This window comes from Anopheles stephensi, chromosome 3, assembly GCF_013141755.1.
Source record: "Anopheles stephensi strain Indian chromosome 3, UCI_ANSTEP_V1.0, whole genome shotgun sequence".
Taxonomy (NCBI): domain Eukaryota; kingdom Metazoa; phylum Arthropoda; class Insecta; order Diptera; family Culicidae; genus Anopheles; species Anopheles stephensi.
Window position 1 is genome coordinate 36,326,829 of NC_050203.1, and position 21,123 is coordinate 36,347,951.

General features: G+C 44.9%; 3 protein-coding genes across 11 annotated transcripts in view; 1 reads left to right on the top strand and 2 right to left on the bottom strand.

The window, feature by feature from the left end:
- The window catches only part of LOC118509625 (coiled-coil domain-containing protein AGAP005037), a 36,827-nt gene that overhangs the window by 8,729 nt on the left and 6,975 nt on the right, over positions 1 to 21,123 (top strand). For 4 of the 9 annotated variants that reach the window (XM_036050487.1, XM_036050484.1, XM_036050489.1 and 1 more), the window contains exons 3-19: positions 122 to 172; positions 278 to 405; positions 487 to 857; positions 942 to 1,089; positions 1,906 to 1,968; positions 10,822 to 10,906; positions 10,973 to 11,065; positions 11,131 to 11,251; positions 11,325 to 11,423; positions 12,900 to 13,054; positions 13,996 to 14,064; positions 15,028 to 15,111; positions 15,195 to 15,257; positions 15,331 to 15,611; positions 15,691 to 15,863; positions 15,945 to 16,127; positions 16,226 to 16,322. In XM_036050487.1, the coding sequence (XP_035906380.1) occupies positions 122 to 172; positions 278 to 405; positions 487 to 857; positions 942 to 1,089; positions 1,906 to 1,968; positions 10,822 to 10,906; positions 10,973 to 11,065; positions 11,131 to 11,251; positions 11,325 to 11,423; positions 12,900 to 13,054; positions 13,996 to 14,064; positions 15,028 to 15,111; positions 15,195 to 15,257; positions 15,331 to 15,611; positions 15,691 to 15,863; positions 15,945 to 16,127; positions 16,226 to 16,322 (2,264 nt within the window). Of the gene's footprint in view, positions 1 to 121; positions 173 to 277; positions 406 to 486; positions 858 to 941; positions 1,090 to 1,905; positions 1,969 to 3,643; positions 3,808 to 10,821; positions 10,907 to 10,972; positions 11,066 to 11,130; positions 11,252 to 11,324; positions 11,424 to 12,899; positions 13,055 to 13,995; positions 14,065 to 15,027; positions 15,112 to 15,194; positions 15,258 to 15,330; positions 15,612 to 15,690; positions 15,864 to 15,944; positions 16,128 to 16,225; positions 16,323 to 19,140; positions 19,185 to 21,123 lie in introns of those variants that run through there. The other 5 variants (XM_036050488.1, XM_036050492.1, XM_036050490.1 and 2 more) reach the window with 4 other exon arrangements.
- Positions 1,982 to 7,781, bottom strand: LOC118509684. Its single transcript, XM_036050735.1, has 6 exons — positions 7,227 to 7,781; positions 4,611 to 4,758; positions 3,889 to 3,982; positions 3,587 to 3,707; positions 3,109 to 3,333; positions 1,982 to 2,975 (listed from the first exon to the last, which is right to left on the bottom strand). Exons 1-6 carry the CDS (start codon positions 7,470 to 7,472, stop codon positions 2,181 to 2,183), a joined length of 1,629 nt encoding a protein of 542 aa, XP_035906628.1. The 5' UTR covers positions 7,473 to 7,781; the 3' UTR covers positions 1,982 to 2,180.
- Positions 11,417 to 12,516, bottom strand: LOC118509756. The gene is made up of 3 exons (XM_036050886.1): positions 11,987 to 12,516; positions 11,756 to 11,892; positions 11,417 to 11,676 (listed from the first exon to the last, which is right to left on the bottom strand). Exons 1-3 carry the CDS (start codon positions 12,358 to 12,360, stop codon positions 11,486 to 11,488), a joined length of 702 nt encoding a protein of 233 aa, XP_035906779.1. The 5' UTR covers positions 12,361 to 12,516; the 3' UTR covers positions 11,417 to 11,485.

Here is a 21,123-nt window from a genome sequence, read left to right on the forward strand (position 1 = left end):
GTAGCAAAAAAAAAAAAACACCACCCCCACCCACCACGCTCCCAAACCCATCCGTCCGTTTTATGATCATGCCTTTTCTTGCCATTTTTCCTTTGCAACTTGCGACGAAATCGATTCACAGACGATGACTGGCAGAATGATAAAAGCAACAGGAACCAGCCGACCGATCAAGGTAACTCGATAGCTTAATGAGGTTTCGTTTTCGGGTTTTTTTTTGGCGCACATTAAAAATTCTTTTAACTAATTCTTTGTCCGCTTGCCACGTTCACCCGAACAGCGATCGACGATCGGCGACGATCGGCACGCAGCAGGGAGGATCCCCGGCGACACACGCTCGGGGGCGATATGCTCCAGTATCAGGCCCAAACGCAACCGCCAAACATTCAGCGATCGCTCGACTTTGAGGTAAGCGGTGATGGTGTGTGTGTGGCCTAGTGGCCTTTAAGGGTTTTCAAGGTAACCTTTCTGATGTCCCTTCCCCAACAGACTCCACAGATGCGCGTGTACACGCCAACGAATCAAGGTCCCCTGTTTGACGATGATCCGGGTATCATGTCCGAGGCGGAAACGGCCAGCACGGGCTTCCGGCGCGGTGGCAAGCAACGGTCGTCGCTGCCCGTCGTCCGAACACCGTCGAAAACGCTCGAACGGCCGCTAGGGTTGGTGTTTTTGCAATATCGCTCGGAGACGAAACGTGCGCTGCTACCGAACGAGATCACGTCCATCGATACGGTGCGGGCGTTGTTTGTGCGATCCTTCCCGCGGCAGCTCACCATGCAGTACCTCGAAGGGCCGAACGTGAAGATCTACATTCACGACTCGAGCAAGGACATGTTCTACGAGCTGGAGGATGTTAGGTATGGATCGCGCGCGGAATGCTGTTGGTTTGGAAAGTCATTGGCAATGCTTAATGTTAACGGGGCATACGTTCTTATCCGTAGATCGCACCTGCGAGAGATTCGCGATCGTTCCGTGCTGCGATTGTTTGAGTCGAACGAAGTTAGTGCACCGCAGGTTCTGCCCGGTGGACAAAATATCCCACAGCCTCTACAGCCGGCGGCCATTCCAAATCAGTGGGATCAAGAGCAGGTATGTAGACATATTCTCTTTCTAAAGTACCGTTCAGTGGTATCCGATGTTTTTTGTTGGTTTTAATAATTTTATTATGGCAATTCAAATTGGGTTCTTAACGACGCATTCGCAGATAATACCAAGCAGCTTACTACTTCAAGATATCGCCCGAAGAGGCGATATTCTGTGTTTCTTTCTGACGTTCTATTGTTGAAGATCAGCTGGCTCACCGCAAAACCACTTTCCATGCAGTTATTCATGTTCCCCGGCATTCACTAAACGGGCTATATGATCTGTTGTGCTGTCCTGCAGGAGCCAATAGCTATCCAGCGATCCAGCGATAACGGGCCATATTGCGCAATTTTGCATCAATAGACAAAAATTTAATATGTTGCTGAAAACTGATCGATAGTGTGGTACCAATATTGACTTCTAGGGAGTATGAGTAGATGACCCTCTCATGCAGCAATACTGCATTAAACAGTGATTTAGTGGACATTGTACAACTCTTCAAAGGGCATTTAAAAGACAGTAGTGCCCTAAAGGAGTGCATCAAATGTCAAGTTGGAGAGTTTCTAAAATTGTAACTTTGAGTGGGTCTTATTGTAAGAATTGCATTCGACTTCCTTTTCCAAGGCATCTAAAAACAATTCAGAAATATCGGCTGGATGTCCAATCCTGTTTAGCAAAACTTCAAACATCTGTAGATAATACACTCTTTACTTCCCTTGTTTCGATTGTTTTTTTACATATTATCATGATGTTTGGTTTCCTTTTAGATGTTAGCATAATTGATAAATGAATATAATATTTTTGGCATCTTCTCATTTGCAGAGCTATTTCAGCGAACCGGAATTTGACTCCGAATATCAACATCAGCACATTCACAAAAGCAAGGTGAGCAAACGAATTCGATTGGTATAATACATTTATTACTTTTATTCATACATCACTTGTACACCTCGCACACTTGGGGGGGCTATGGCTTCATAAAATACACTAATAATGTACGGTTTGAGGTATTTAAATATCCATACTGTTTACATTAAACGGTTTACGGTTCTGCGAGCGTTCCTTCCTCTCGGCTGCGGACATCCCTTGCCAAGGGTTTAGAAATGGCCACAGTGAGAGGACGCCTTAGCCGACAGTGCGCCACCCAATTCCGTCGTTGCATCCTTCCACGCGAACACGAGCGCCTTAGCGAACGGTTCCGGTGCACACTTGGAGCAGATGTTCATGACGGCACGCACCTCCTCCTCCGCCGGTTCCTTATCGTGCTCCCGAATTTCATCCTCAATGTCTGTTTCGCGACCCAGTTTGTTCTTGAAATCGGGCAGTCCGAACTCGGCCAGTCCGTCGAATATGTACTCGGAGCTCTGCAGTAGCGAACCGTCCTGCAACTGGATAAGTTCGCGCTTGGTTTTGGTTTCCGTTGCGCCACCGGTCTTGTCGACCTTGGCAGCCGTGTTCGCCGCCGTTTGACGCTTGAAAAGTTTGCGCGGCGACGTGTCGGAGGGCAGCTGCACGATGGAGTACGCACCGCTAGATGACGATGGACCGGCCAGCTCGCTACTGCTGCTATCGGGGAACGTAAACGTGCCGGTGGAAGATCCTCCCACCGAACTGCTCGAACGCGGGAACGGACCGATCACGTTGTTTGAAACTAGCTGCTCCTGGAGGAAGCGGACCCCGGTGCTGAACTGACCGTTGACGAAGTTGGTCGTAACGGTAGGCCCGTTACCGATCGACGGAGTAAATCCACCGACGAGCTGCGACGGCAGACCCTTGGTCGGAATACCGAGCGAGCCACTGTTCTGTTGGGCCCCGTTTGTGGCGAGATTAATTTTGACGCGCGTTGGAATCTGTCCATTGGCCAGCAGCGGGTTCGCCGGTTGGGGTGAAGGCTAACGAGCAGTGCGAAAAGAGCGGACGCAAAAGACGGTGCTTTAATTAGTGTCTCCAAAGTTGGGCGAGATGCCCCGGCAAACGCCGAAGAAGCGGTGCGGTGTTGAATAGAAAAGGAAGCAAACGACTTACCGGCACCTGGGTCCGCGGAGTGGTAGACGTAACCTCGCCGCCATTATGATCGAAATGGTGCACATGGTGATGTTTGTGGTCGCGGTGTGCCTTTCCTGCGCTCAGCGCCACCTTGTACATCTGGATCGCCGTCAGCTCGAAGTGCAGCCCGATGTCGGTGGGCCCGGTAATGGATGGACCACCGGAGAACAGCGTACCGTAGGGTTTGATTTCGTAATTTACCAGCTGTGAGGAAGGTAGTGGCGGGAGCGGGGCGTTCCAATTTCCATCCGTCGATTTAACCATCACCAATCGTCATCGTTGCGCATTTGTTCGGAGAAAAGAAGCGGAGATTGTTTATCGGGGCGGGTGTTTTGCTGTCTATCTGTCTGTGTCCAGAACTAGTCCGCCTCACGATCGCGAGATCGCGCACGCGTACTGGGCACTCGACGAAAAAAAAAAAAGTATCTCAAGGCTGGGCCCGAACCGCTTCACTTACCCGGTTGTGGAATCCGCGCCCGACGCGTTCCGATTTGATCCACAGTTGCCATTCGCCGGTCTTACCGTTCCACGATGCACACGCGTGGTGCCACTTTCGCATTTTGAAAGGATAGTTCAACCTGTTTTTACGTTTCGGTCAAGTGAGATAATAATATTCGCTTTCGTGAGTTCCTTGGAGAGTTTTCTGGAGGTCGTTACATTATTGGTGAGCGCGCGCCGGTAAGATTACATAAAATTGCATTTGTTCGGCAAGTTGGGGTATTTGGTTGGTTTGTTGGTGGTTGCCTTTCCACTACCTACCTGAAGAGTGATTGGCCATGAACGGCCAGACTGATGAAGCTCATGCCCATGTTGTTGGAAATCCAGAGCTGTATTTCGCGTGGTTCATCTTCCGCTGTTTCGCGACGCCGTCGTGTCGAAGCGAAAGGACCGTGGATGAAGGATTTCGCATGGCATGGGGGAGATAGAACAAGATAATACCCAATCGTTACTGGATGCTGGCTAGTGTGTGTGTGTGTGTGTGCTCTCGTCGTCGAACGTGCGTAAGACGATTAAAGTCTGTCGGTAGTTCAGTAGGACATTATTATGTGGAACGCAACGAGTAACGTTGGCTGGCACCCCGTCGTCACTAGCTTGCTCGCCGAGAGCGAAAGGTGCTACGGTTTCACGTATCACGTTGCGTTTTACGTCGAAATAGTCGATCGCCACAGTAAATTCCGTTCGCTATGCGAAAGACGATCGAATTGGCCGATGCTTTGGCTGCGTACATTCACCGTGCGTCGATGGAATGTTTACGAGGGAGCTAGCCAACCTATTGACTATAGCCCGGCATAACGTGTCATAACGAGAGCAAGCTGTGCGCCACTTATTATGCAGCTGAGGACACCTGCGCGCAAGGAAGCCCAGTTGAAGGAGATTAAGCGTTGGATGCACTTTGGGCAGTGGCTGCATTCAAATCAATCACCTCGAGTTGCGTTGCGAGCAAATGAATCAGGTTACGGGTTGTTGAGGTCGATACTTACCGGAGTAGGTGAGGATCGTGTGGTCGCCGGTATGATTGGTAAATCGCATCCACATGCACAGCGTGAACTGGGAGAGGGCTGGCAGCTTGTTACCGTACTTCACCGTACCGTCGTGATCGAACGCATACTTCTCGAAGCTGCAGGTATCCTGCAAATGTTGGATAAATAAGTTAAAGATACGTGCTCAGGCTTGCTGTCTGTCTGTTAGATCGCGCATTTCTTGCCTACTAGACGAGTGTGATCTGTCTTTAAACTCAATTTAAATGTTTTGGTAATAAACCAACCAAGGACGAAAATGACTACAGATGTAAACATGTTTTGGCTAATCGATCGACGTTAGCGAAAGATTACGTCATGGCCGAAACGCAAACCCTCATCAGGCTGGTGTAAACAAATTTTTTCTAGTCAACCCCTGTTTTTTCGCCCCGAAGGTCAGCTGGTGTTCCTCATGAACTGCGGAACTTTCGAGAGGAAAGCTTTCCTCCCGACCACACGCAACATATTGCGCAGGTCACATGTGAGTCAAGTAGCAGATCTATTTTGGTTGCGTTGATTGCCATGTGCGCGTTCTTTTTCTTCCTCTTCTTCCAAACACCCACTAACGAAACGATCCGCGGCATCATTAGCGAAGGTGTCCTTCAGTTGCGGGGTGGTGTGTTAAGAAATTCGCCATGTTCTATTATTGCTCGGAGAAACCTTCGTAAATGTTTCTTAAGAAACCACAAAAACCTAATCAGTTTTGCGCAAACGCAGGTAACGCAGCTTGTGTCGGTTTGTAGATTGAACTTTGGCAAATGACACAACAAGCGGTGCTGGTGCTACGTGGGACGACGACTAGAAACTGTGCCATTCGTACAGATCTAGTTCATGCCAATACAATGCAAATCCTTTGTAACGCAATCTGGGTTTGGTTCTTGGACCAGTTCTTTGGAACGCGTTCGTATCAAGAAGTCTGTCAGGTTTGCTGTAAGTCCGGGTTGCTGCTAGGAGGGGTAGGATTTCTCAAGGATATGTAGCGGCCGTTTTATTTTGTTGCTGCCTTTCCTTTGTGTCGGATTTATGACGCCAGTGAATTCTTATTATCAACCGCCCTCCCGGCTCAGACGAAGGTTAAGCGCACGGACGTCGGTATGTCCCAGTGCCCAGTTGTCCTTGAGCAGTGTTGTCTAGTGGCCAGCTTTTGTGGAGCTTGATTTTGTGGCCTTTTTCTGATCTACATAGCTGTAGGTGGGTAGATTAAATGTTGAACGCAGTCTGATATGCTGGGAGTGCTGATGAATTGTACAAGAAACGAGTTACTGGACGCGGAATCAATCAACTGCTCAATCTTTCTATCGTAAGATGTGAATGTACCCACCGGCATGGGCTCTTTAGTAACTTTACCCAGCAAAGTGCAATTGAAACGCAGATCACCGATCAAATATCTAATGTCTTTTTTAATGCCAAACTTTGTTACTTGCCGTTGTTAGATCATGTATCTTTGCTACCCGATTGATGGCGGGTTTACGGTACAAGGGGTTTTACGTATTAAACCTGCGTTACAGTCGATTAGACACTAATAAATCAAATAAGGAAAAAAAAGCGGCAGCGGTGGTGGTGGTGGCGGCATGACGCGACCGCTTGGGAAAACCAACCTCCGGAGAGGAGGGCACCGGACGATAATGAAGGCAATTTCTATTGGCAAGTGTAAGTGGAAAGTTTACAAAATCATGCGTTTTCTTTCTTCGATTCCACCATTTAACCATTACGCGAATTAATTACCATCACCCCTAGGCTGGTGTTACCGAAAGACTTCAAACTCAAATTGGCTTCGGATTTCGCATTTGATCAATTTGATTTTGGACGCGCAATTGCAAAGGGGTCAACAGTGGCAGAAACATTGGAAACATGAATAATATTTCCGTCCGAGTAATTTCGCCCAAACAGCACTGGTGCATTATACGTGCTCTACTAATTTTTTGCACACTTGTTCGTATGTTTGGCCTGGGTGAGTGTGGGTGCATGGCCGTGCCTGGTGTGTTGAGACATGATTGCGAAGGCCTGGCATCTGCGCGACATGCGATGCGCCGCGGTGATGTTCCTTGCGACATCCAGCTAATATGTTACAGTGAGGTGCGCGAGCCCAGTACAACCACGCATGCTCTGGACGGGTTTTTGAGATTGCAGGCGCATTACAAAACTGCGTCCGCAACCCCCCCCCCCCCCCCCCCCGTGCGAAGGGGATGTTGAGTCTGGCTGCGACATGTGTGTCGTTGCCGCGCACAGAATTACATCATTGTTTTTACCGCGTTGTTTTGCATTACCGCCTGCCAGACGCACAGAAGGCATGGGGCTCCTTCTTTACACTGCTTTCATCGCTGCAGATTAATCTGTACTTGCGTGTGCTGGCAGGCTGGTAGATCGTAAACTGTGATTTTTAGCTGGAAGTTAGGGACAGGCGAGGAGAGTAGCTGCGAGACCTGTCAGCCTGATAGGTGCACGCGTAATTCGTTTGGGCCTATCGTCTTATGGGTATGCTCGAGACAGTATCGATTTGATCGTTTACTATCGTGATCAGAAATTGCATGAGAGCCTCAGGCACCACAGGTGACGTCTTACGTAGTAGGCGCTACTTACCTCACCGCTGGATGAAAACGACGCCAAGAAATCGTCCGATCCTGCAAGAATACGTTCCTCGGACGAGCTAGAATCCGGAAGCACTAGCTTCGGTGCACTGCCGACCACGGACGTTCCCAGCGATGGGTACAGATTTCCGTGGTAGGTGGTCACTGTCTGTTGCGGAAGTGCCGAAACGATCGTGAACAGTGTGCAAGTCGCCACTGCAACACCCACCCCGACGTGTAAAGACATCCGAGCGGCCATAGTTTTTTTTTTTTCTGTTTTCTCACTACAACCCAGTCCAGGACACAAAACAGGAGTCACACAATATCACGCCAAAGGCTAACTTTCAAATGCACACCAAAAACAGCGTTAAAACAGTCAGCCCTCCAATGACATCAGCTCGAGGAAGTCCGCTTCGCACGATCCACAGACGATCGATAAACTGTTCAACATCAAACACTCTCGTATGCGCCACGAGGATCACGCGGCTATGCGCCGGTTCACCGATTACCGGACGATTGGAACACCTTACAATACCGAGCCCGAACTGCAACTGACGCTTGACGGTGGACAGTTGAGCGCACGAGGCTTACGCGCCAACTTTTGCGCGCGCTCCCTACCCAGCGTTGTTTTTGTAATTCTTCAACTTCGTTCGAGTTCGAGGGAAGTGGAAGCCTCGGCCAAAAATCGTCGATCGTCGTCGAACAGCATATTCCTGCTTTCGACCAACCATCAACCTCAACCCCAGCCACCTTCCCCAGATTTGGGACGCCGTTTGTATGGATTTGTTTTTTTTTTTTCGGTTTGGTTTGGTTTTTGTTTCTAAGCATTGCAGCCGTGCTGTGTGTGGTTTGCTCTAATGACCGCCGGTCCATGTAATAATGCCGGCCTTTTTTTTTGTGCGAGCTAAACGGACGCCGGGTACAAAGAAATGGGTCCACCAGCCGATGGGTACAGTTTTCCTTCCTAGCTTCACTTTTGTTTTATAGGCTGGACGCGATAGGACAGACAGACAGCCAGCCGGCAGGGGTTGCAATTAAATGGTACTAGCGGTTCGGTTGTTGTACATCGTCACTTTAACACCGCGTGCTGTAACAACCGTTCGGAGTTCGTGCGAACTTTGCATAAGATTGGCACACACATGGCACAGACCGGCCGTTGTTGGCAATTGTGTGTGCTGGAGTTAAAATTGATTGCCACTGACCATAATCATAATGAAATGTGAACAATTTATTTATCGCTCTAACAATTGACTGGTAACTTGTGGCTGTTGGTGAGTGAGTAACCGTAACATGTTCTTATTGGCGCAATATCACTTTTTCCCTGAACGCGTTAATGTGCCGCAAGGACTCGATTAAAACACATTTCAACCCCCCTTTTTTGTTGTTCTTACAGTGTGTAGATTACATCCGACTTGAACAGACTCTTACTTCGCCGTTTGCCCTTGACTCGCTTTTTCGAGATCAGCTTAGGCCTGACCTCTATCAAAGTATTATTTAGTTGTAAGATATCCGTTGCGTCTAATGGAATCGGTTTAATGCATCTAAAGCTTCTTTCCAAAGCTCCAACACAATCTCCAGGCTGTGCATTGTTGCCTGCCCCACGCTGCCAATAATTGCCGCCGAAGGGAACGCGTCCCGCGCCAAGCTATCATAAAATAATTATCAATATTTCAATTTGTTGGTGGCATTGAGGAGTGGGCGTGAGTGAAAAAATCAATCACCGTCCCATACTGCAGCAGCTGTGCGCCTACCAGGAGACCACTTAGTCACATACAACTACCTTCTTTGGTTGGCGCAGTCGGTCCGGACCGCGGGGATTTTAGCTACACCCTGTTGCATCTGGGGAAGGCTCGCGAACCCACCCGGTGCAAACGGTACAGTGTAGCCGCCTCGTGTTCAGTAACACCAGCGCCACGGTGGGGACGGCTCGGGGACGAGAAATGATACATAACAGCAGCACTCACCTACCTGAATAGCAGGCAAAACATGCCGATCAGACCTCTGGATCGTTCGGGTGAAATTGGCCGTTTGAGTTTGATGTCCAACACAATCGCGTCCACGAGTCTCGTTTGGAAGAATGGCCGGTAAAAGGCAATAACTGGGAGGTGCGAATCGGGGATAGCTAGATGGCCGGGTTGGGCGTTGTTCGCTCCGAGATGTTTCGATGAAAGACAAAAAACCCCAATCGCTGTTATGCAATCGGCATAACAGTTCCACAGTTGTCGAATGCATCCGCCGAGCGCCACTTATGCGCCACTGCATGCTTTGCAGGAAGAGAAGCACAAAATATGAATCCGAAACATTGTTAATTTCGTCGAGAGTTTATGCCAATCGGTCGGACAACTCGGATCGAGATGTTCCTCCGGCAGGCTAACGAGCCGGAAGCAGCTAATGAGTAAAGGAGGAGAAATGGTGATGGCGTGGCGTGCCGCTGAAGTCGATTAACATCTCACCGTGCTGTCGAATGATGAAACGATTGCGATCGGGGTTCAAATGGAAACAATTCAATTAAGCGAGGAAAGAAGGCGTGTTGCGAACGCATCAATACATTGCCTGATGCACTTGTGCTTCCATCATCGATGCAAGGGCCCACCAGACCACTATTTGGGTCGAGCATAGAAGCTGCCCTACAGAGCGCGGTCTCACGTAACTCATTCGAACGGTCGGTCAGTGCGACAATGCGACCGGAACGATCGACGGATCGCGGTGAAGATGTCGATGATCGTAAACTTGTCACGTTTCGAGACGCGGTTCAAAGCATTTCACTTTTCATCTCCAGCTGGCCACCATTCTCTGCGGTGCGGGGTTTCGGTTGATGAGATTTCGAGCCGCTCCAACAAAACACTTGCGAAATATGCTGGGTGGCCTAATTTTTGGATCAAAGATTTTACTTTCTTTCCATTGCCGCCAGCGCACGCGATGCTGCAGCAAGCCGTCTCTCGATCTGCGCTGTTCCCTAATTCATCGCCATTTGGCCACCTGATGGGGCAAAGCGTCGGGCAATTAATACTGGCCTTCAGTAACGTGAGTGAGGCCATATCAAAAACAACGACGGTGCAAAAAAAAATACTGCAAACTATCACCGGAGCGAGTTTCGTCACGGTTCCCTGCTGCTGCTGCTCTGGTTGGTGGTGGGCACGGGTGAAGTTTATATTGTAACGGGAGCTCCGTTTACCGGCCGACTTCCTTTGAATGACGGGGGGCAGCACCGCGGGGCGGGACAGAAAACGTGAAAGGATTATAGAGCGCGGAGAGTTCGCGTACGATGGGGCGTACGTAATAGCCCCATAAGTGGCTCGTAAAGCATGATGCATACTATCTCTTAGTGCGCTGGCCAGCAAGCTGCGCAGCACATTACTGTGTTGCTCATGAAACTGTGACCGTCATATGTTGGAGTGGCGGAATTTTGTCATGTCCCACGGTCCGTTGAATTGTTTCAACCACTAACGATGCTCGGTGAGCAGAAACTGCTGATGAAATGTAGAGGAATTAAGTAAATATTCTATCAACTCACATTCTATGGCGATCTCTTTCGAAAATAATATTCTCAGTTTGAGATTTTTTATTAATTTTTGTTTTTCGGTGCACTTTATCCCTTTCCCTTCCAGCAACCCACAAAAACACCATATTATGTTGGAACCACTCAAACGCTACCTAGAGGCATGTATTCGGACAGAACCAAGGGAGCAATAGGTAAGTCAATCGAGCGATGGAGAAGCATCACCAGATTATGCAACTTTATCACGCTTATGCCCACAGGAGTAGCATCGAAACCGATTCGTTCGTACGGTTCGCGGGGCAACATTGCGGGACCGATGCCATACACTACCGAGCAGCTGTACAACATTCCAGGTGAGGCTTTGACAAAATTCGGTTGACGCTATCTTCATCGAACCGTGTTCTTACTCACCACACAGATGGATACATGAGTTCGCCGGAACGAAGTGGAGCATCGCGGGGAGCGTACGAAGAGCCTTACTATAGCCAATACGGTACACGTTCCACGACCGTAACACCGATTATCGACGAAGAGCAAGGGTACAGAGCTGCTCGAACTTTCCATCCATGTTTCATATGATTTTATTTAAAACGAATCTTTCCACACGCACAGGGATATATCGATCGCGGATGATCAGTACGCCATGTATGGAGTGAAAAATGTTGGACGAATTCCACGAGTGCCACCAAACCAAATGTACGATCATACCAGGTGAGTTGTTGCGGTGCCACCATCCTCGAGCGCATCCTCATTCTAGTTAGGTTGCGAATAAATCAGCTTCCGGGACCGTTCGCATACCCCTCAGCAAATGCAATGAGCATCTGGTGCAATTGCTCAGCATCATACGCATCCAGCGGTGTGATGTAGGTCAGATCACGCTTGCGGCGCATGAATGGTTTACGCTTTTTCAGCACCGATGCTAGCGTCGCCGAACCAGTGATCGTAGGATGGTAGTAGGTCGTTCCTAAAAATGGATGAAGCTTGTTAACAGGCAGAAACGAATAATAAATCTAGCCCCCCCCCCCCCCCCCCCCCTCAAGCACCTTTGCTCTTGATCGCCTGTACGATCATACACAGCAGGTATCCGGCAAATGCCAAAAATGCTAGGCCCGTGATGCTGATTTGAAATATTGTTTGAACCTTGGACGGTTTCGAGTTCCACGGCTCAACGGAGGACCTCCTGTGTCACAAGGTAGAATATAAAAACGGGCTGTAAATTGTTGAGTTTTATATTCTTCACTTGCACACTAGCAAACCATTCGCTGGTCTCTTACCTATCCACAGTGTTTTGCATCTTGAGTGGCGCTGCGAACATATGCGAACCACGTTCGTTTTGGCCACCGCTCTCACCCTGAGGCATTTCCCGCGTTTCTGCCTCCGGCTCATCATCGGTGGCGTTGAAAAGGAAGCTGTTCCGCAGCTCACCGACTCTCCGTTGCAGCAGAAGCAACTGTTCCAGCGGTAGGCCCTCCAGATACCGATAATCGTTCCACTTCGACCGGCCATCGTACAGTATGCTATCGGTGACGTTATCGTTGCGTGCGGAAACAACTTCACTCAAAGTAATCACCACCATCACTACCAGGTGCCGCGCGGTAAAGGCAAAAAACAATCGTTGGCCATGCCGGCGAACGAACTGCGGGGCCATTTAAAAAGTATTCTTTGCAGTGTAGGGGTAAGCTTTTTTTCGGTTTCTGCGGCAAAGTCGTGCGTTAAAGGCGAGGTCTTCTTGGCCACAAAGTTGGTAATGAAATGCAGCAACAGAGCCTGCTTGCTTGCCATCGTTGCGCGCCGACTAAAGGTTTCACTGTCATTGCAACTCGTTCCGCTGCGACTGTCTCTAGAGGGAAGGATGTTATGCGAGGAACTGGAGCGTAACGCGTGCGAAAATTTTCTATTACACTTGTCGCGTTTCCTCGTCGCTAGCTTAAAACAGCTTCTGTCTACAGCTCACTGTTAAACTTGTGAATTTTTACTTTACCACATACTTGTTCCGTACAATCTTGGTTCTTGGTTCAAACAATGTATTTTTATAGCAAAATTATAGCATGATAAATTACCACCAAAAATTGTGATTGTGGTACGATTTAGATATTGTAAAAAAAACATAATTTCTTATTACTTGCTACACTTACTTATATTAATGATTCCCTTGTTTCATTCTTCCTCCCTCTCATCCAAATACAGATCGGAAGACCTCCACAGAATACGGGTCGAGCACATGGAGCGCCAGCTGGCCAACCTTACCGGGCTGGTGCAGAAAGCACTCACACAAAATCCTCAACTACCGCTAGTTAACAACAACCCCAATATTCTAAACATCCCTGGACAATATCGTAACGGTATGTGAGGGCGGCCGTTCCCGGTGCGGATTTCATTTTTGATTCCGTTTTTTCTTTGAACCGATCGTTACAACATTCCAATTTTTGGGCAGTCACGGTGACTATTATTGCCGAATCGGCAACGGTTTCGTGGGCTCCTTCTCGTAGCTTTGCATACGTTGAACAATTATGTTGATTGAACTCAGATAACAAAAACAACAATGTTTTTCTTTCATCATATTATATGCTTGTACGTGTGTGTTGGACCAGTTTTTTGCATACATTGATAGCTTTGGCATTTGGTTTCTTGCGTTCTGGTTTGGTTTGGTTGTATGGTTGTGAGTTTGGTGGTATTTTAATTGATTTTTATTATACTTTCGAAACCATTGGCTAGTCGTTATAACATTAATTAGAGTGTCGAAATATTTTTTTTCTCGTTTTTTATGGTAATTTTTTATGGATTGGATAATATTAGCAAAGTGATTGATTTGTCTTAATTTTTTTTAAATGCTGTGGAACGATCAACTCCGTCAGGAAAAAGTATTGTTGTGAAAAGAAATTAAGTAATTACGTAGTCATATTTATCAGTTACTTCACAAGCAAAACCTCCTCAGTGTACAGATAGTTTGAGCGCAAGTTTTGAACCAATTCGTAACAGTTTGTGTGCAGTGTTGCCAATTTAATAATGTTTGATACTAAGAATGAATTATAGTTTCTTGAAATGCTTTCTCATGTCGATCAATCATGCCGCGGGGTGGTGCGCCATACGAAAGATGTTTGGAACAGTTTTTATCATCATCATCATCTCACCAAATAATCTCTTTCTGCAGTCATCAGTTCGCTCATCAGCATATGTATTTACGTATATGTATATTTTACTTTCCAAACCAATCCTCATTCCGTCACACAATCACACTGAACTAACACACACACACACACTCACACACACACTGATCATTTAGCTGAAGCTACTGGAGATGGTACAGTTTGCACGCGCGAAAAACCACCAAAATTGGGAAAATCAACATGTCGTAAGTTCTGTTCTAATGCAAAAAAATATGCCCATGTTTTTCCTGACAGAAGCAAAATATCCTCTCTGTACGATCCACAAACCCACATGCCCCATGCCCCAGCTGTGACAATTTACAGCTTCCTGTCTGTGAGACTCACCCGTATTACCATCCTGCTTCCATTGACCATCTACATAGCTCATTTTGTTTTCTTACTCGCTCAGCAATCTAATGTCGTTCGGCTTTGTCCATTTCTTGTTCCATTCGAAGCGAATAGTGTAGAGATAAATGTGTATTGTTTTTTTAGAGCGCCTTAGATCTTAGTCCTGTTTCGTTTTATTCTATGTTAGTGTTTAAGCGAATGTACAAAAACATTAATATTGATTGCCTATTCTTATACATCATTCGATTTAATTAGCATAGGTAGTGGTGGTAATGGTCAGCCGTTACATTAGAAATCCGCAAGATTGGCGCGCTTTGTAGAATGTACGAATGTACTTGATCATCAGAACGAACTATCATCGAACTAATTACGGCCTAGCAGTTAACTGTGCATAACAGTAGTAGAGGGTGTGTATGCCCTTAGTGTAATGTACATATTACGAAAGCTTCTGTAAATAGCTCCTATTTGCTGTTATACATTTCTTAACTTTACAGTTCCGAGAACCTGCTAAAACCGTGGTTTTGTTTTTCGAATTGGATTACATAGCATGGTTTACGCAGCATAAGCAATTACGATTTAGAAAATTATAAATTTGAAAACAATTTTTGCAACTAATTTTTTAACTATTTAATGGGAACAGTATCGAACGACTCACATGCGCTCATGTGCTATCCGGACGAAAGAGAATGTTAAGTCAACATCCCATCTTTTTAAATCCCCACTAGCAGCTATCTATCTCTCGTCCTCCTAATTGTTGACGTGTGTCGCCACTGTCACTGGCAGTTAATCATCCTTCGTGGTTTGTTTAATTTTATTCACAGATAAATCGGTTTCGTTTGAAAAATCTGTTTCCTTCAGTGACGACATTCAAGGTGTGCCAAAATCTCACAGCCCACAACATTCCGGTGCGTACCATTGCCATTGCACTCAGAAATTATGCTGTTACTTACAGTGTGCTGTGCACATCTACATCTGCTTTCGTTTGCAGCAGACACAAAGCCTCCTAAGCCGGCGATTAAATCCTCAACATTGCCAAGAACCTCATCACAGGGTAGGTGTAGCTGGACCATTACAACCAGACCTAGTTTGTTTACTAATGTGCGCATTTATGGTTCTTAATTTAGAACGAGATCGACTAAAACCACCACCACCTCCGAAGCCGCTGGTGATGATTGCGGGAAATCAGTACCGCACCGACCTAACACTTGCCCCGGAAGTGTATAATCAACTGCGTGGCTTACAGAAGAAAGCGATGGATCTGCGGACGGAGGTTCGCACACTGCGTCGACTGACGCAAACCCAGGCGGTCGCTGTGCGGGAGGACATTAAGGATACGTTCATGAGAATACGCGCCACCCTGCTCTCCAACTCGGGCTTCGTTTGGGGACAAGGCGATAAGGAGCGGGTAAGTGCAGCTCGTAAGGTGTGAAACTTGCCGTTGTTAAGGGGATGTAAAACTCCACGCGTTCGTTAACTTATTCTAGACAAATCTTACAAGAGAGGAAGAAATCTACAAACAAGAGGTGATTCGATTGGAAAAGGATCTGGCCGATCTGGAATCATCGGTGGAAGGTTTACGCGGCGAAGTCATCAACAGACGAACCCGTGTCAACATGGTTGCCGTTGAAGATATGGCGCTAGTTCTTAGCCGTGCGAGGTACTACTAGCAGAGTGCTTCCAGTTGGGTAGGGTCCAAACGATCTAAACCACCATTGCGCCTTTTGTTTTTTTTTTGCAGTAAAACCGTTGCCGAGCTGAAAATGCGCTTCCCCGTCTTACAGCAAGGGTTACGAAATCTCATCTCCAACGAAATGGAGCACGTTTGTCGGGAGGAAGCATTTCTCAAGGATGAACCCGATCGGTTGGAAAATGCGTTAAGACGGTGTAAAAAATTAACCGGCACACTGGTAACGCTCAAAAGGTATTGAGATCGTTCGCTTGTGGCTTTGTAACTTCTAGCAGGTTACAGTCACACAATTGTGTTGATTTTTCTTATTTTACCATCTTTTCTTGCCAAAGACTTGCAAGCGTACAGGAGCAACGGTTACCAATACCGGACACGGCGGGCACGGATGAAGCGATCAAACCGCCGGAAACACACAACAACGTGAATAAGGTAAATTTTTTTGCACACGCTACTACTTGCTATTCTACCTATACTAGCAACACTCTTCTATCCCTTATCTTAACAAACTAAATACAAGCAACAATAGCCAATAAAAACCAAGTCTAGTTAATAATACCATTCGAACAAATACCATGATTTGTTGTTTGGTTCATGGTTTTTCGTTTTCCACCCGGTTTTTTCTCTATTTTCTATTTCTTTCGATTTTGAGTTTGCTTTACTATCTCTCTGTCTCTCTCTCTCTCTCATACTCGCTCGCTGCTTAGTATGGTATTTTTGGAACCGATCCTCCTAAATTAGTCCCCCTTGGTATCCCCTTATCTCTCACTTTCTCAGCCTGCTTGCCTGTCTGTTTATCTGTCTCGATTTGTCTTGTCAGACTTTGTATGCTAATTTCTAACAATTCAGCAAAGATTCTCGGTAGTGCGTCAGGCTTTTGTGTTTGTATGTAGTACACCGGGTAACAGATGTGCAACTGCTGTTTTCGTTACTATTCTGTGGATTCTGCGTCAATTTTCAAAGTATGTGAAAGTCAGTTTAATTTTTTTTTTTTGTTATTAGGGCTAATTCAAATAAGCAAAACTCTGATGCTATCGCGCCAAAGACCACTACTTGTAACAAATAACTTCAGCTCTTAATGGATATGTAGTACAAAGAGAAAGATATGTAGTGTATGAAAAGATCACATTTGAAAGATTCCCCTGTGGATTTGATTGAGGGCATGAATATTCTACTTATTCAAAAGTCAATTTAGTAGCTCTGTTATGTTCCGTTGAGTTTGAAACATATGACCAGAGTTGTCTTTGTAAATGAGTTATTTGTGGTGCTTCTTCTAGCTGTTTGATAATTATTTAATTTTACTCACGCCCTGCCTGTCTTCTGTTGCCACTATCAGAACTGCTTGGCTAACTCCTGGTGTATGTATAAATATTTTTATAATTTCCAAATTACAGCACACAACAATGTGCTGTGCATTTGTTGCACAGCTTTAAAGTAGCAACAAATTGGGGTATTTGAGCGTGTTTTGCGCTAGATGTTGTAGATGACTACTTCACTCCGTAAGGAGTTTAGATTTGGTAAAATTTTCATATAATTTAGTTTGTACTTCTCGCCCAGTTAGTACTTTTAGTTGTTATAAATGTAAGGATTTTTATAGGATAAATTACGTTGTACACTACTCAGTGTATTGTATTTTTTGTTAAACGACACTATCCACTTGTCCGCACTATCATTTATTCAAAAAGATTCGATTGGACACTAGGGAAAAAAACCATCCGTGCTGCATTGTTGGACATTAGCATGAATATTGTTACTCTACCTTCAGTAATTGATTTTACTTAAACGATTAATTTGAACTTGTATGTGTAGTTTTGATTTTCAAGTTTCTTTACTCGTCCTTGTAGCATCTTGTGGTTAGGTAAACTAAAAGACAGCGTCTTAAACGAAACTATCCTTAAAATGGTTTGCAAATTTTTCTGCAAATATTAAGATTCGTAGCTCTGTGCCCCATCTGGCACGTTTGATTGTATAGGAGAGAAGTTACCGGACAATATACTTATCTACACTGTGTACGGACTAGTGTGCAGTACTGGATTGAGGCAATGCTAATGTAAACCTCCAGCGATTCCTAATGTACCACAGTGCTTTCCCTCCACTACAACCAACAACATTACTTTCTTTTGATTTTTACATTCTGTTTATACCTTTACTTCTACCAAGCTGAGCATAATGCATAAATTTGTGTAAAAAGTAATCGCCTAATCTTCATGACTAGTGTCATTTCAACTATTCATCGTACATTTTCCTGATTGTGTAAACGATTTATATTATTTCGTTGTTTTGTATGTACTTTTGTGGTTGGTATTTACTTCACATGAAAACATAAGAAACCAAATCCAGAATTTAGCAAAGTAAAAAAAAAAATACATGCCGTAATGTAAAATCATCGTATTCAAATCAAACATTGCTTCTAACCGAACAAATAACATTGCGAAAGGGAAAGTGCATGCCTATTGGAACCCAACAATGAAGCCAACTGTACCAAACTGGAGTTTTTTTTTATTTGTTTTAATCGATCCCTTCCGTTTCTACCCTTCCATTTCTCACGATTTCACCATTTTACCCATCTATATATTTCTGGCACACTTTATATTTATACTGTACATTCGATCAGCCGTTTTGTTCCTGAGTTTTATGATGCGTTCACTTGAGTTTTTTTTTTTCTTCCGTTTTCTTCTATAGCGTCTCATGCTTGATGCAATTTATATTTTACCGAAAATAATAATCCACAATAACTAATTCGAACCGTATAAACTAGAAACTGTACTAAACTCCGTGCTACAAACTCACTAGCCGCATACCTTGGAACCTTCCTGTGTTTGCTTCCCAAGCATTAATCGGCCAACTCCTCCAAACAACACTTCTTCTTCTTCATCATGCTATCATCCACACCAAACCAATTTGTTTCGGTCAGGTTCGGGTTTCCTTTCTTATCTTCCTTCCTGTGCCAATAATCACTTGTGCGCTTGTCTCTCTGTGTCCTTCATTCTGTGAGTCATCAAAGCCGTTTCCCATTTGCTCCGTCCGCGATCCCGCACCACCAGGGAACGCGATCTGATCGAATTGTTGTAAAGAGAAATGTTTCCCCCCCTCTATCTTACCCATCACCACCACACCATGATCATCCCTGTGTTCCTACCCACAATTAAATTCCGCGACCAGCCCCCCCTCCCCCCCTCCCCCCTACATCACAGTTTTGCGTGAAGAATCGATGCTAAAATGTGCATTCATATAATTTTGTGTTTTATAGTTCAACTGGCGATGGAGTTCTAACTTCAAAGAGGCGATCACTGAGTAAATTACGCTCCTACTTAAATAATCAACAACCAAACAAACAAACAAAAAAAAGCAAACAAACAATAGTTTCTTCCATTTTTGTTCTTTCGACGCATATGTAATATTTCTTTCTACTCCTCTCGTTACCTTTTGTTTTTGTACTCCTCAAACTCAACGTTTGTTTCACGAATGTCCCGTAATGATAAGAAAAGAGCAACCAAAGCAAAAAAACGCAACCAAAATTTTGCATATCAAAATCTTCCTCACCAAAATCAATCGTTCTCTTCTACTTCTCTACCACCCACCAACACACAAAGTTTTTGCCTATTTATTCTATACTGCCACGTCTCTTATTGGTCTCCCATAATATCTATGTTTTGTGATTGAATCTGCTGCGCAGTACACAAGCACCACACACACCACACCTTGCATTCAAATCTGTTCGCAATTCACTCCAACCACACAAACACGAAGCTCTCTTGTAGCAGCATACTCGGAAACACATTGATATTTACTTCTCTTTTTTTTTTTAATATTTTCTAAACTTTTAAACCTCTTTGTTGTATGATCTTAAGAACATTGGTTTGCTTCATTTATTACACATTTTTTCTCGCTTTTAGTGCATTATGTTTTTTTTTTTATTTTATTTTAATTATTAATCCCGGAAGCTTTCCTTTTGCAAGTTTTTTTTTCTCATTTAAAAAGTTTTGCTTTCGTTTTTCCTCAATATTTGTTCTACAAAATAAACTTAACTACTCTCTCTCTCTCTCTATCTGTCTCTCTCACTCTCTCTCTCTCTGTGTTCTATTTGTTTGGTCTTTGGTATTATGTCTCAAAACCATCACCAACTCACACCTCCTAACTGTCAATTCAAATCTTCTGCATCGCACCGTACAAATACTGCAAAGATTGTCGCAAGTGCAAGTGCAAACCCACCAAAGCAACATTCGCAACAATCGTAACAAACGCTTCACGCAACAATATTCCTAACTATGTACACGTGTGAGAAGATGTGAGTGTGTCTGTTGTTCGGTGTGTGGGATGGATGCGTGTACACGTGTTTGTGTTGTGATTGGGAATGGGAAAGCTGTGCGGTGGATGTTTTCCTTCTGGATTTTTTTTTCTCTAAATTTATTTTGTTTATTTTCCCCTAAAACAATCACTACGAGCTCGTTCCATCTCGTTGTCCATTTCGTCTACTTCCATTGTTCCATCGCTGTGTTGTCTGTACATTCCAATACCAATCCCTGCAGAACTCCATCAAGTATGTGTTTTACCTGTACATCATAAGATTCCGAATCCAAAACAACAAATTAAAAAGAAAAACACATAAGAACTGATAACTTGCATCTAAATGGAGAAAATGAGCAAATCTAACTAAACGCAATGTCTAACTACTAACACCATGCATATGCTTTTTGTATCCTTGCCGCATCTTTAACCATTGGCATCTGCCTTAAAAAATCGCAGTGTGGATAGTTTGTTTTCTGTTCCGTATAGTTTGCTGCCATACCCTATCACCAGTAACGTATTTTTTCTTTAGTTTATTCTACACGTTCAGTTGCCGGTTATGGAATGGTTTCAGAAAGAAAAAAAAACTGCGAACAAGAAACTGTCTTTTAATTTCTCTTGTTGTTGCTTCCTTCACACACACAAACACGTTTCATTCACCGCCACAGAACCCCTCACAACAGTACATCGTTAGTAGTGGACTGTAGTTTGAAAATAATGCATGACACGTACACACAATATTACTACTCATTCACGTATTTCTCACTATAGTTATCGTACTGTTGAGCCCGTTCGTTCGTTAACACCTTCTTCACCCTTTGATTGAACCAACGTTTGTCACCACCCTCTACTCGATGTATTGACTGTTCTAAACTTCTAAGCTGTTCAAGTACATTTGTTCTTGAGTTTTGTTTCATTGTAATAATCTCAACCACAGCGCATTATT